The sequence below is a fragment of the Excalfactoria chinensis genome, chromosome 6, assembly GCF_039878825.1.
Source record: "Excalfactoria chinensis isolate bCotChi1 chromosome 6, bCotChi1.hap2, whole genome shotgun sequence".
NCBI classification, from domain to species: Eukaryota; Metazoa; Chordata; class Aves; order Galliformes; family Phasianidae; genus Excalfactoria; species Excalfactoria chinensis.
In genome coordinates this window covers 34,441,450-34,456,048 of record NC_092830.1, presented here as the reverse complement: position 1 = coordinate 34,456,048, position 14,599 = coordinate 34,441,450, and the positions used below count along the sequence as shown (strand labels likewise).

The 14,599-nt window shown below is 41.9% G+C and overlaps 1 protein-coding gene across 1 annotated transcript in view; it reads left to right on the top strand.

Annotated features, from left to right (window-relative positions):
* CPXM2 (carboxypeptidase X, M14 family member 2) overlaps nt 1-14,599 on the top strand; it is a 59,693-nt gene that overhangs the window by 19,443 nt on the left and 25,651 nt on the right. The window contains exons 2-3 of the mRNA XM_072339948.1: nt 1,321-1,430; nt 4,329-4,468. Coding sequence (XP_072196049.1) covers nt 1,321-1,430; nt 4,329-4,468 — 250 coding nt within the window. The remainder of the gene's footprint in view (nt 1-1,320; nt 1,431-4,328; nt 4,469-14,599) is intronic.

Genomic DNA, 14,599 nt, shown 5'->3' with positions numbered 1-14,599 from the left:
CTCATCTCTGCTTGGGGTAATTAGATTGAAAGCTCTTCAGAATGAGGAACTGTCTGCAGCTTGTCTCTTGTGTGCCACTACGATCGCAGCTGGTGCATAAGAAAATACATTAGTAATTAACGTTTGTCTTTACTGCCAGTGATGAAGACACAGAACTTTGGCCACTGATTTCTGTGAGAACTTTCCTAAGGATGGGCATACACATGCTAGCACAAATAGCACACAATGGTTTTCCTGAGGGATTTTAGGTTGCTGTGAGCTGAGCAGGAGCACAGCAAATCTCATATATGTTTTGACAGTTTGTGCACAGTAATACAAAACCAATGTGAGAGTCAGACCTGGCTAAATAAGCATCCAGGCACTGCTTCCCACCTCTGCCCTGTGCAGGCTTTCCAATCTCGGACAGTGCTGAATTTGGAGCCTCTGAATTGTGCCCTGCTGTACCATTCAAATGCTGCCAGGATGCCTCTTTGCTTTTGTCCACCTTCTACGGAGCACAGAGTGCACCTCCCAGCCCCACTATAGTGTTTCCAGGACAAATATGCTGAGGACTGCAAGAGACTCAAATACTGGGGTCATCTCAGACCACAGTGTTTTCTCTGAAAATAATGAAGTAGACTCTTTCCAAGGCCTTATCTTCCAAAGCCAGAGCTCTGGGCTCTAGCTTGCTGCATTCCCTGCTCGCTGTTGGGGCAATGGCATCTGCTTTTCTTTCTCTTTGCAATTTGGAGCTGAGAAATGGCCCCTTGTTGCAGAATTGCCCTCTTTGTGCTCAGTCATTACCTCTGCAGCTCAGCGGTCGGCTTCCTGGACTTCTGTAACAGATGCTATTGTGCAATGTGAGCAACTGTGATTGAAGTTTCCAGAATGGATTTTAATTAGAACCATAACTTCATACAGTAGCTTGGAGTAAGTACAGGGGAAAAATCAAAACGAGATGAAAAAGAAAAATGCCAAAAGACAGGAAAATAAAAGGCCATTCTCTTGGCATCTTGTACTGAAACGCACTGGACAGGAAATATTCTGCATATCAGTGGAGGACAAAAGCATAGAGCAAGCAATATTAATTTTATGCAAGTGACAAAAAGCCAGATCCTCACTGGTGTAAATCAGCATTGCTTCATTGGTTTCATGAGAACTGCCATTTCTTATTGACTTCACTGGTGCTGTGCTTGTTACACCAGTTGAGAGCCCAGGCCAGCTTGGCACGAGTGAAACCAAGACACTTGGAATGCTTGTTTATGGTTTGCTTTTTTTTAAATAAACCAATACACATTATACATATATATATAAAGTTTTAATACATCTTTTGTTTTGTAGATTGTCCTCCGCTTGGTCTAGAGACACTAAAAATTACTGACTTCCAGCTCCATGCCTCTACAGCAAAGCGATACGGCCTCGGGGCCCACAGAGGAAGGCTTAATATTCAGGTAACATCCATTTTGCTGCTAAGTGGGAGAATGGCTTCAGGTTGTGTGGCTACATAAAGGGAGCCAGTGGATGGTTATTGGTTCTGACTGCCTTGACAGCTCATGTAATTCAAGTGAAGGGGAAACGCTGGAATTAGAGCAGCGAATAGGGTTGATGGATCACCCTTAAAGTTGTGGGGTTTATTTGCGTGGCTATAGAAGTCACATGCTGAGGGTGCAATCCCCAGCAGAGCTCTGTGGATGAGCAGAAGTGGGTGCTCCCTACATGGCTGCAGGAGCAGTGCGTCTACAAGGAGGTTCCCACTGCCAATGACTTTTAGCCATTTGCCTGCCGTTAATGACAGCAGTTAATTGGAAGTATGTGGCTCTAACTGAAGCTTTTGCCCTGAGGCTGCTTTTCAAAGGCAATGAATATGATACAAAAGATTCTGCAATTCGTAAGCCACTAGCAGAGACAGTCTGCTTTTATTTAACGTTAATGTTGTGCTCAGCTACTTTGTGTGACCAAAACTCTATTTCTCCATTTCTTGCTTTTCTCTTTTTCAACTATTGTAGCTTTAATGGGTTAATTTTTGACAGGAGGCCCAGTAAAATCAATCTGCAGTCACTCGGCACCCTCCCTGTAGTGCTGTGGAGTCTTGCATGGAAGGACCTTCTCTCCGGTACCAGTTTAAATGGGCGATTTTCTCTCTTCTTTGGTCTGAGCTCTTTGCATAGAAAGATCATGCATTTTGTTGGTTTGGTTTAGTTTGTGTGTGGATTCTTCTTCCCTGTGAGCACAAGTTTCATAACATTACACTGCTGCTTGATACAGGTTTTCACACTGTCATTTCCTTCAGCTGTGAGTTCTATGGGGACTGATTCTTAATATGCAGCAGCTATTTTTGCAGTTCTCTGGTACGTGATGTTATCTAATCCTATGGCTCTAGAAGGCTTGTATACAACTAATGCAACAGCACCCAGCTCATGGTGAACTTTGACTTCAGTGACTGGTCTGCTGTATTTTCTCGTTGAAATGTAGCCCTTTTCTCTGCTACAACTTTAGCTCTAATGGAGCTAAATAATCCTCCAATCCACGTTTTTCTCCATGACTGAAAGCTTATCTGTATGCTATAGACGCAGCAATTCCCCAACCCCCTTGACCATTAGGAGTTACCACTATGTCTGGCACTTATTTCTCCTTAGATACTCCTCCCTCTGAAATCAGCTAAAAATTAACACCACTTACATTTTGCAGCTCTCCTCCTGTACCTTGCTTTTCAGCATTAAGTTTTAAGGCTTGTGAATTTCAGTCACGTTGCTGTGGTGTGACGTTGGTTCAAGGTGCTCTATAGATTGTAATGCTTCCTGGCAAGCACTGGTTTTCAACCCTAAGGCTCCATCAAATTCCAGCTTATTTTAAAATGCTCTGAAACCTGTGTTTGAGAAAGGTTCTAACTAAGGCAGTGATCATATCTGTGTTGTTTCCCACTGTTCAGGCCTCCCTGAAGGAATTTCTCTTTCATTAATGGATTTCCTTTCCATGCAGTCTGCTTCCCCTTGTATATGAGCTCTGCTTTTAAGATACTGGAACGAGGACATAGGAGTAGGTGGCTTCATATAAATTTGGCCAATGCAGGAAAACTATTAAAATTTAAGCTTCCCTAATCTTAGATTTGGAATGAGAAGCCTCAGGAATTGAATCTGTGTCTGCTTTGCAGTGCTCTCATCAGATGATACCAGACTCAGGTTGGAGAAATCGGATTGACAGCTGCTTCTCCTTTCTGTGGGTTGGACCAATCCAACACCAGTTGTGTTAGAAACTGAGTGTACGGATGGAGACAGACAGACCTGTCACCCTTTGATATCATTACCCAACTATGGCTGTAATTTCAATCACCATATAGATTAACTGTATATCAGAGCATAAAGGAGTCTAATACACATTTTCAAAGTTTTCCATACTCTTCATTTCTATTTGGGAAATATTTAAAAATATCCTTTCTTGGAGTTGCATGGATGGCAATGATAAACCCACATTAAACACAGATGATATAACGTAAAAATAAATGTAGCCTCCGAGAACCATATGGAGAAGCTTCTGTGCTTTCTGCGACAGTAGCCAACTTGGTGCAGAACATTTCCTCAGTTTCAGTAACAAGATAAATATCTGAAGACCTCACATGACATGTTTCTTTGACTTTTATTTCTTGCGTGCTTAGATTGTGCAAAATAAAAATATCTTGTGGCTATTTCCCCTTTGAGAATGTGGAGAGGACTGCTTGTGGGGTTTGTTGTTGATGTAGTTCAGAGTATAGGTTGGTAAGCAAGCTGGAGTCCAGCAGGGAGCTGGGCACTCCTGAATCTTTAAACTTAATTTGCTGTAAGGCCTGAAAACCCTTGATGTTGAAAATTTAGTGATGGGAATGGGAATTGGTGGAACACATCATTGCTGTTTCCATGTGCTTTACGGTCTCTTTTGCTGATCCTGGAGGAGGAGGATTTAACTCCACCAAGGAGCATTATTGAAATGGAGCAGAGATCACTTTTTAGGGCTTTCATCACTCTGAAGACCATGTGGATAATTTGTTTTTGATGAAGGCTCTGTCAGGCCGCAGGCACAGACAGGTGGACTGGACTAGACTGAAGTTTTGTTTGTGCTTTCTGAGCTATATTTGTAAGTAATGGCTCTCAGGTTTTGAAGAGGTATTGCAGAGTTCTTTCTCCCACACACTTTGAGCAAGAAAACATTTTGGCCATTCCATATAATTGCGGAGAATGACAGTCTCAGGGTGCTTAAAATTGAGCCAAGGGAGAAAATGAAATGAATGATGACTTCATGTTTTCTTTTCTTTTTCCCAAGAAAGACCTTTGGTTTCCCAGTTCTGATTTATGAAGAGAGTTTTGCTTTCTTTTCAGGCAGGTGTTAACGAAAATGATTTTTATGATGGTGCTTGGTGTGCAGGAAGAAATGATCCATTTCAGTGGATTGAAGTAGATGCTCGAAGGCTAACAAAATTCACTGGAGTCATCACACAAGGAAGAAATTCTCTCTGGTCGTAAGTACATGCTTGATTTTTTTCCCTTGAGATTCTGAGCTTTCAAGCCAAAGGATTCATGCTGCAGCATGCTTCTGCTTTCCAAGGAAAAGAAAGAATGGAAATGATGCATGAAGTTGAGTATTGAATGGAGGAACATTAAAAGGCGAATGTTCGTTTGTGGCCTAAAATGCAACTTTAAAGGCAACTCCAAACTGGTTTAGTCATTATTTATATCTGTTAAAGGAGGTAACAGGTTATATGCCTTTATACTTTTTAGCCAAATTTGATTGTGTTAAGCTTTCTAATCCTTTTTTAACTTGATTAGCTTACCATATTAAAGAATAAATGGTGAAACTCCAATATTTTATATCCATACTTTTTTGATCAAAAGAGGCATTTATAACATAACCCAAACCCTTGCAGAAGGTTTTGACCAGGAGTGAGCAGTTTGGGAGCAGGCATGACATTTGGGCTTTATGGATGGGAGGAAGACTGCATTTCGAGTCTACTTGCTATGAAGATTTTAAGGAGACCTTGCAACAAGTCAGGCAGCAGCCTAATTCTGTTGTTGTAGTGAGGCAATTCAGCCATGTATAGCCCAGGTCTGCCGCATTTGGTTCCTCAGTGTTAGCTGTTTCCAATGCTGAAATCATTTGTGAGCTTTCTGGTTATTTCTTGAGTTATTGGTTGAGTATCTTGCACTGGGAAGTAACTGCTTGGCAAAGAGTTGTATGCATTTGTGTGCACTTACTCATCTGTGGCCTGCTTCTGAGTGTAGGTGCCCAGATCGCTACTATACAATTTGAATGAGATGTAAATTATATACCAGGAGCAGAGCAATCAGTTGGTGTGAATGGGAACTGGAGGTGAAGGTTTATCTTCATCCCGATCTTTGTGCAGTGTTTGCTTAGTCTCTCTTAACTTCTGGTTGGGTCTCACTGCATTATGTGAGCAATTTACCCTGCTCATGGGGAGAGGCCTTTTCCAACAAGTGCACAGGAGATGCACAGTATAAAATCTGGTCAGATCCCTCATTAAGTAAATTTGTGTGATGCACAATAAAAAGCAAACAAGAAAAACATCACTGTAGTTAAGAAAAGGGATAATTTTTACTGCTTTATTTTCTGATATTTCATTTCTTTCAACAATGGAGTGGAAGCAGGAGCCTTTTTGGCAACAGGGCTTCTATATTTATTCCACACTGTTCTGCGTTGGATAATTACGGTAGCAAAGGCTTATTCTTTCCTGTATTCATACTCTTGACATTGCTATTCTCATCAACAACAGCACTGCGCTGCTTTATCTTGTCACATTGCTATTTTTAGTTCGGCTGTATTGTGAGTTTGCAGCCAGACTTGATGTTCTTCTTGTAGTTGGTACTCACTGTCTGGGTCTTCAGAGGGGTTTTTGTTTTGTTCTTAACTGAGTCTTTCCCCATGAAGACCTGGTGGTCAGAATGGTGATGGTCTTTAGGAGTCTGGGGCTGATGCTGGGAGAGCTGATCCAGGCTCTTCCCGAGTTGTTCTCAGTTTGCAGTGAAATTGGCACATTTCTGCCTCATGGGGCAGGTCAGTATCTCCTGGAAAATGTGGCTTCTCTTGTCAGTGTCTAATATAGTAGGCATGGTAGCATGAATTTGTGGTTGGACTAGATGATCTTAGTGTTTTTTTCCAGCCGTAATGATTCCATGTTTCTAACTTAGTTTGTGGAAGTGGCCTCCCTCAAGTCCACCTCATTTCCTCTGCCCCCATCATCAGATAGAAGAGACGAAATCTCTTTAGTTGATGCTTGGGTCATCTTTTACATGTGCCGGTCCTTAGATTTTAAAATTAACTTGGTACTCATCGAGGTACCAAAATAAGATTTTCAATATGCAGCCCTCATCTGGACCAGCAGGGGTATCCTATGGTTTCCAGTGTCACAGCACTTGGGGACAACGTGTCCAGAGCATTGTTAGATGCTACTTTCCAGTGGAGCATCCCTCCAGCAGTCAAAGAAGCAGGAGGAAATTAAAACCATGAAACTCTAGGGTGGAGAGGAGCTGCACAAAGAGAAATGGAATCTGGAGTAGAGTAGAGACTGAGTGGAAGCAAAGCATGCCTTGGGTTGGCATTGAGGAGCATTGGTGGGTACGTTGGTACTTGTGATGGTATCAGGATTGTTGCATGCAGTGAATTGCCCTTTGTAAATCTACTGAGGATAAGCAGACAACAGGCTGATGGGACTTGTGCTGCTGTGTGCAGGTGGTTTGATGAGTGTTCTATTACAGTGGGCACTAGAGACAAAGGAGAGGCACATTATCTTCCTCTTATGCTTTGCTGCCAGTATCAAAAAGCACTGTTTTTTAAATGAGAGTTCGTACAAAAAGATGTAGTTATGCTACCTGAGGCATCTTCACAACTTTATGAAGTGGTGTGACAGGAAAAGTGCATTCGTAGGTAATAGAAACATACGTATATTGGATAATAAACTTATTTTGGGTAGGAGAGCCAGAAAACAACCTTCTTTCTGTGTTGTATTAGAAGCAAAAGCCTGCCAAGCCTGAGAGCCAAGGTAGGATTTTATTTAAGCCTTGGAGATTTTCCCAGCATTATATAAGAAAGTCAAGACACCGGGATATGTGTGTGCTAGGTTCACCAATGCTATTACGTGGTACAGATTAAGGATCAAAAAAAGCAATTTTTCTGTCTTCATATTGAACGAGAAACTTGAACATAGCAGGAAAAATTACTTAAATGAAAGTCAGCTCTGAACTTCTGCCCTGATCAGATTCATACCTGTCCTTGTCCCTTTAGCTTACTGCAGCTGACTTAATGGGAACATGTAATGACAAGGAAAGGCAGGCAAGGACACTGCACTGAGTGCTGCAAGAAATCACTCTGCACACTGTGAGGCTGCAACACTGGGAATCTGGCCTTTGATTCTGCAGCTACTTTTGATGCTGTAGCCAAAGCTAGCTCACTGGTGCAGGAAGCAACCCTTTTCTCTTTTATAACAGCTCTGGCAGATGTAATCTGGCTTTCCTGATGTCTGCTCCACCCAAGCAGAGATGGTCTCTTCTCCTCAGCCTTGTTTTAGGACCAGTTTTAGGAACTTAATAGGAAATAAATGAGCCTAATGGTCACGCCTGTCATGATGCAAAGAGCACAAAAATGCAGGGGGCTGTCACCCTTCATACTCTGACAGGAGCTGCTTCACCTTAGTTTGTCCCCTCTCAGTTTCACTTGCAAAGTTGCCTTTTCTTGTCTGCCTTCCCAGGACATTTGTGTCCGAGCTTGAGACATGAGAGCATTAAGGAGGAAGAGGCCAATGTACTGAAACAACTCTTGAAAGAACACGTGACCTGACTAAAGAAAGAAAGAAACCATGCTTTGTTAGTAATGAATACTTGAATTGTTTAATCATTTCCTTTATAGAGAAAAACACTTCTCGAAGTCAAATCCTGTACTTGAGCTGTGTGGCTGCAAAGTCCATGACAGCTACTTGGAAATAAATTGTTCTGCTTTTCTCTCCTCCTTCTGTCACAAGCAGAAACAGGTCTAGCCTGAAACCTCCTGAATTGGGAGGATCTTTACCGGTCAAAACAAATACGTGCACTTGGTGGGTGTTGCAGTTTGGGCACCACAGGCACACCTGTGAAACCCAAAACCATGGCAAAGCACTCTGCTTACCATCATCAATACCAGTTGAGGGTTGGGCTCTCCAGAAGATCTGCAGATGTTGAGCTTCTGAGGCAGTAGGGAGCAGCTCGGAGAAGCAGGGCTCCTTTTTGGCTTCCATTCTGATGAGATGTGGAACTCAGATGTGCTGTCCGTGAGGGTTGGTGTAAATAAGAGCTAGCACCTTGAAAGTGCATGGATGCCCATTTCTTCCTCTGAACTGGAAGTGTTTAAGGATTAGCATATCATTCCCTTACCACACTGCTTCACTGTGAACATCATCGTTAACAGAAGGATGTTACTGACCTCTCTTTGCAGAGCTGCTTTGTTTGCCTTTCAAGAAGATCATGTGAGCTATGAAACCTGTTCATAGAGACTGAGGATGCTAATAGATCTGATCTAGCTGAGCTACCGGAAGGTTTGTGGCTGAGTATTTGGGGGAGAAATATAGCGTGTAATTCTCTTTAATTCTGCCAATGTGTCTTTGAGTTTTATGAATTATGTATCTTTAGACAAGTTTTCAAGGCTGAGTGGGACACGGGAAGCATCGCTGTGGAATTGGGCCGTATTTAAAGCAATGATGTGATAGTTTAAAATATGCACTCTTTTGACAGAGAAGATATTAATCACTCTTAACAGTTTGGCAGGAACCTAGAAAACATAGGAAACGTGTTTCCCACAACCCAAACAATCTTGATAGCTCAACGCCATATTTTGTGTTGAGAAAAAACCCATATGGTTAAAGAGACTCAGTGTGTTAATACAAAGCTTCAACAATTTCGAGTCAGGAGATGTTTTGGTTTTTTTTAGAGAAGTGAATGAGATGTTTCAGCAAGTGATATCTGTGATGATACAATCCTTTTAAGTTAATCTTTCAAGCATGTTAAATGAAGCACTGATATTTCTTGTTGGAAAATAAAGTGACAATGTAAAAAGCATGGATGCTACAAGCTGTGCAGAATGCTCATTCTGGAGTCAATTTTAGCAGGGAAAAATCAAAATACTTGTTATATATATATATATATATATAAACAAACTCACAGCCTCATGAAAATATTGTGAGCTTTTCTTTTCTGCAAAGCATTCATTTTTAATTTAAGAAAACAAGTGGACAAGTGGGGACATGAAGGTTCTCAGTGCCCGATTTGGGTAAAGGTCAGTTTGTATGCCTTACTATGAGATTGGGGTTATTCCCACCTGTCTGTTACCCTTGTGGTGCACTTCATAGGGATATCAAATATCCAGCAAAACTGATTTTCTATCTGATAAGCCTTGTTAAAAACAGAACACTTACAGTTTGTTAAGGGAATAAATTTGCAGTATTTTATAGCCCATTCTCAGGCTTTTCTGTGTGATGCAACCCATCATGATCCCTAGCATAGATTCCCTCTTTACAAACCATTAGTAGGGAACAGGAGGTCTGCAGCAACCTGAGTGCTTTCTAGAGATGCAGCTGAGGTTAAACTCAAGTCAGTGCTGTTTATTTGCTGCTGATTTAGGTGGTGCAGAATGCTGCTTTTTATTGACTTGTGAGCTAAATGTGTTGCCCCACTTTCTTGTTACTGCAGTGTTCACCTCCATTTCCTCAGGAGCCAAGACTTGTTTCTATGAGACAGTTCTTAAGTGAGGATTCCAAGATGGTAAAATTTGATGCTTGCAAGAGGGTAAAATTTCTTCCTTCCTCCCCACTTACTATTATTAAGATTGTCTTTTTGATGAGAGAGTCTCATCAGCATCTTTGGTATTCCAATAATCAGGAATTTATCAGTAATAGCCCAGTGTTGCATCATTAGCTTTTGGGACAGAGAGTGGTTATTTATTGGTATTTGAGATGTAGCTACAGATACCCAAGGAAACAATTTGCACAGTACATGAGAGTAAGGAGTAAAATACAGAGAGAAAACAAACCAAACACAGCACAGTGGAATAAATTGTATACATAGGTCCAGTCCATGAAAACAACAGGCATGTTTGGTGTTGACATCCAAAGCAATACCATTTTTCCCCATGCTGAGGATGTGAAAAGAGACCCTGAATAAAAACTTCAGCAGATTTGATGGAAATGTCTCAGTGTTTTATCCACATCCTGTAATAAAATAGGCAGCTGCTGTGTACGGACATGAACTGTTAAGGCACATTAAATCAGTGTGAGCTGATATTGGCCCTGACTGGGTGACAGGACTGCAGAGATTGTTACAGCCTCCCTGAAGTCAGGTCTCACTGAGTGAGTTCCCAGTCCACTGACATCATATCAAATGTATCATGCAAGTTATGAAACTATCTGTTTTCAGTGTCACTTGTTGTCTGTTATCATAGAATGGCTTGGGTTGGAAGGGACCTTAAAGATCAGCTAGTTCCAACCCCTGCCATGGGCTCATTCCCTAACTCTGGTGTGGAGGAGATGCCCTGTGGGGGGAGAGCCTGCCCTGCTCTTGGGGGTGTTCAGAAGGGGAAGGGGACTACAGTGGGAAGCTTTAAACCAAATGAGCTGAAGTTTTTGGAAAAGGATGTACCAGATAAGTACAGGAAACAGATTAGTCACATGTATTACCCACAGCATTGATTTGTATATCTTTTAATGTGAATTATGCCTCTTCGCAACGAGACTGGCTAAGTGTGGGGTTACCAAAAGACTGTTGTGCAGCTGTTCTTTTTCCCCTTCCCAAGCCAGCATCCCTTCTGGACACAGCAAGAGCTTGGCTGATCCTTTGTGCACGCTCAGTAGACAGGAGTCCTTTCAGTATTGCTGTAAGTGTGCTCAGAGCTGTGCACACAAGTGGCTGTCCCTGCTGGTTACTGTCAGAGTTTTTCCATTTCCATTATTTTGACATTCACAGACAAATATTAGTGGTGAGGCAGTGGTTATACAGTTCAGATTTATCTCCTGAAATCCGTAGCCAATACACACAGGGGTGACAAGCACCCTACCACAAAAAAAGAGAGAAAAGGTAAAATGTCTCAAGCAGAGGTTTAAAAGAAATACAATCAGAAGCTGATTGTATTTAGCAGATATAAAAGAAGGGGTAAGTGTGGCGGAGGAATAATTTCAAGCACATGCAGATCCCTTTGCAAGGAGCAGCCTGTAAATGAAGTGTTAAAACTGTAAAACCTTTGAAGCCAAGGATGCCTTTGACCCCATGCAAGAGGCCTTCCAACGTTGTTTAAATATGAAAGCATAGTAGTGATGGGAAACAACTACAGGTGGATTTCCACTGGCACTGCTGCCCAGAATGCTTTAGTTCTCATCCATGGAGGTTCCCATGTCCATGGATGGGCACTGATCAGCCCAAGCTGATGGGAGCAGGCAACCCATGGCAAGGGTTGGAGCTGGGTGAACTTTAAGGTCCTTCCAACCCAACCATTCCATGGATTTTCAAGGAAAGCCAAAGAATAAAATCTTATAAAAACCCACTGTAAGATGGTGCCATTGGGTGGGAAACACATTTGCAAACTCACTGAGCAGGAAGTTTGGAATAAAATAAAATAAATTCCAATCCATGTTTAATTCATTCAGAGCAAGAAAATTTCTGGCCCTGAGCTTTTCTTCACAGGGCCTCCAAAGAGCCAGATCTCACAGCAGTGGATTCATTTAAGTCAGCTAGAAGCAATTTTAAAAATGAAATATTCAAAGATTTCAATTATTAAAAAAAAGGGGGGGGAGAAGGAGGGGGAAGGCCCACCCTTGCTCGCTGTTCAAGCTCCATCTCCTAAATCATGTTCATTTTAATTAGTTTATAGCACTTGCTGGGCTACCTGTGGGTAGCCAGAACATTTTTTAACTTGGATTACTTTTAAAACTGGTGGGCAGTTGGTGCTTTAAAATGTTAACCACGGAAATTTTATTAGGCTGTATTAATGGTTTTCTATTTATTTGCATGAGATTACAGATTGCTTTTTCAATCAGAAAATCATTAACTGCCAGCACGCTGATTGTGTTGCGTCATTAGAGGTTAATGATTGCCTAGCATTTTTTTTGGTATAAATTCCTCTATTTCAAGCATTTGGACTTGTTGATTTATGTATTGTTGAAGGATACAAATCTGTTTACTTATAGTTTCTGTTTTCTACTTTTGAGTTTTGCAGTGTAGACAGATTGGATTGGACAGCAAATGAATGACACTGTCAGCTTGGAGTCAGGTCCACTGTAGGTGATGCTCACTTAAACTTTACCAATGCTTTTCTGGTCTCCTCTGCAGCATCTCAGTGGCTGTGGGGTTGAGTCTTTGCCTTTTTGCCTTAAATCCTCTGGGATTGTGTGGTGTGGATGAGCATCCTTTGAGGCTGGGACAACTCACCTGTTGCTCTCACAGCTGTCCATAATTGAGAAGCTTGGCTCTAAATAGTCTACACAGCACAAACTAAATCCGTATCCAGACAGACAGAGGTTGATGTGCACACCTGTTGGGGGTTGGGCAGAAAACCTCCTGGCACCTCTTCACTGCTGCTCATGGAGAAAATCTGTTCTCTGCTTCAATTCAAGTTTCCCCTCTGTCTATGGGTGAGTTGCTTAGGCTTCCTCCCAGCTTGTTTTTTTGGGTGGAAATGGATGCGCTGAACACACTGATATTTCTTAGATAATTTTCACTTGAAATGATAAGGCTGGCATAAATCTCACAAGGGATCATAAATGGGAAATGCCTGAATCCAAATAACTCCTGTCACATCTGTATCTCGTGGCTCTTTTGTAACACAGATGAAATGGAGGCAGGCACAGAGGTGGTGCCCGAGCTTGTCTTTGTGTTGGTGCATGATGAGCTGGAAGTAACATTTAATACTTCATCTGTTCTGTTTCTGTGATGAGTTTCCCTGAACACTTCACGTTTCTGTGTATACCCCAATAAAACAGGCACTCTGCATGTGTTGAACTCTTCAGTTCCAGGAAGTGCCTTGCGTGCCATACGCAGACTGGCTGTTGGTTGGAGCATGTGCACCGCATCCATTTGCTTCCTGGAAGCATCAGACCTTCTGTGCTGCATGTGTGTGAAATATCTGCAGCTTTCAAGCAGATTGAATGTGTAAATGCTGATCTGGGTCCATAGACGTATCCTGAATTTAAAGACACTCTGCTAGAAATGTGACATTAAGGCAGAAGATGCCCTTTTTGGAGGGGAATCTGAATTTGCGTCAACCTTCTCAATCATGGCAGAGGCTTATTGCTTGGTTAATGGCTTTGTTTCTTTGTTGTTGTGGGTTGTTGTTGTTGTTGTTTTCCTTGTGATATGTAGAGGGAAAAAAGAGGAAGAACTTACACCCATAGATGTGCTTTGGTATTTATTGCTAGTGGAAGCAGAAAGGTCACCTGTGCTGTTTATTCTGTACCTCAACAAATGCGAAGAGGATGTTTGTTTCTTACAAGCAAGCACATGACCTAACATTTTGTGCTGATTAACGTACTCCCATGGTCCTCTGAAATCCTCCTGTTCTGCAAGTGTACAAGTCTGGATGCGGTCCCACTTGTATTTTAATTGGCAGACTGCCTCTGAGGAGCTTTTCACTTGTTATCGCTCAGGATGGATTAGGTGTACAGGTGATTAGCATACTTTCTCCTGCAGGAAAAGTCTGGACTTCTATTGAGTGTATGGAGTGAGAAAATTAAAATATGGTAAATAAGTCCTAGCTGGGGAGTGCTTCAGAAGCAATGATATCTCCTGGTTTCTAACATTGCCTCTTTTGGTTGTTTATCCTCACTCCGAAAACTGCCCCTAATTCAGTTACGTGCATTGAATACACGCGTTCCCCCATTCGAACCTGGGATTATTTCTCTCAGTCTTGCTTTCTTTTTCAATCGGAAAAGTTGTTTTTCCTCTCATCAGATTTTTGATGTTGGCCATTTCTGAAATACTTCCTTTCTGTCTTTGCTGGGGGGAATCATAGAATGGTTTGAGTTGAAAGGGACCTTTGAGATCATGTAGTTCCAACCCCCAAGAGCTTCATCAGTTCTACTCCACTCAGTTATGGGAAGCAATAACCTATTTCATCTCTTTTGTTGAATGCAGACAAGGCTCTGTCTTAACATGAGCAAAGATTTTGTCTTTGTTGTGTTAGAGGGGATTTTCCTGTAAATTAGGAAACTGGTATCTAGGATATCTCACCTTGTTGAAGTTTGATCTCAGTGGATAGTGGTGTGCTAGTGCTCTGATCAATTGCACTCTGCCATACAGGGGGACAATTATGTGTGTCTTCCTCTCTACTGCTCATAAAACCAGGAATTACTGCAGGCTGTTGTTTGCAAGCCATAAGCTTTCTCAAGACCTGTGCCAGGTGAAGGGCTAATGCTCATAGCAAGCAGTGGAACCAGCCTACAAGGGGAGGAAAAATCTGAACCAGGGAATGGAGATGTTCCTGCTTAAAATCTGCAGACTTTGTAGAGGTTTTATTTATTTTTTCCTAAGCTCTCCGATGACAACAGATGTTCAGTAGCTGTAAAGGTAAGACTTCTGAATGTCTAAGTGAATGAATATGATGTTTTTCTTTCAGGATAAGTGGCCCC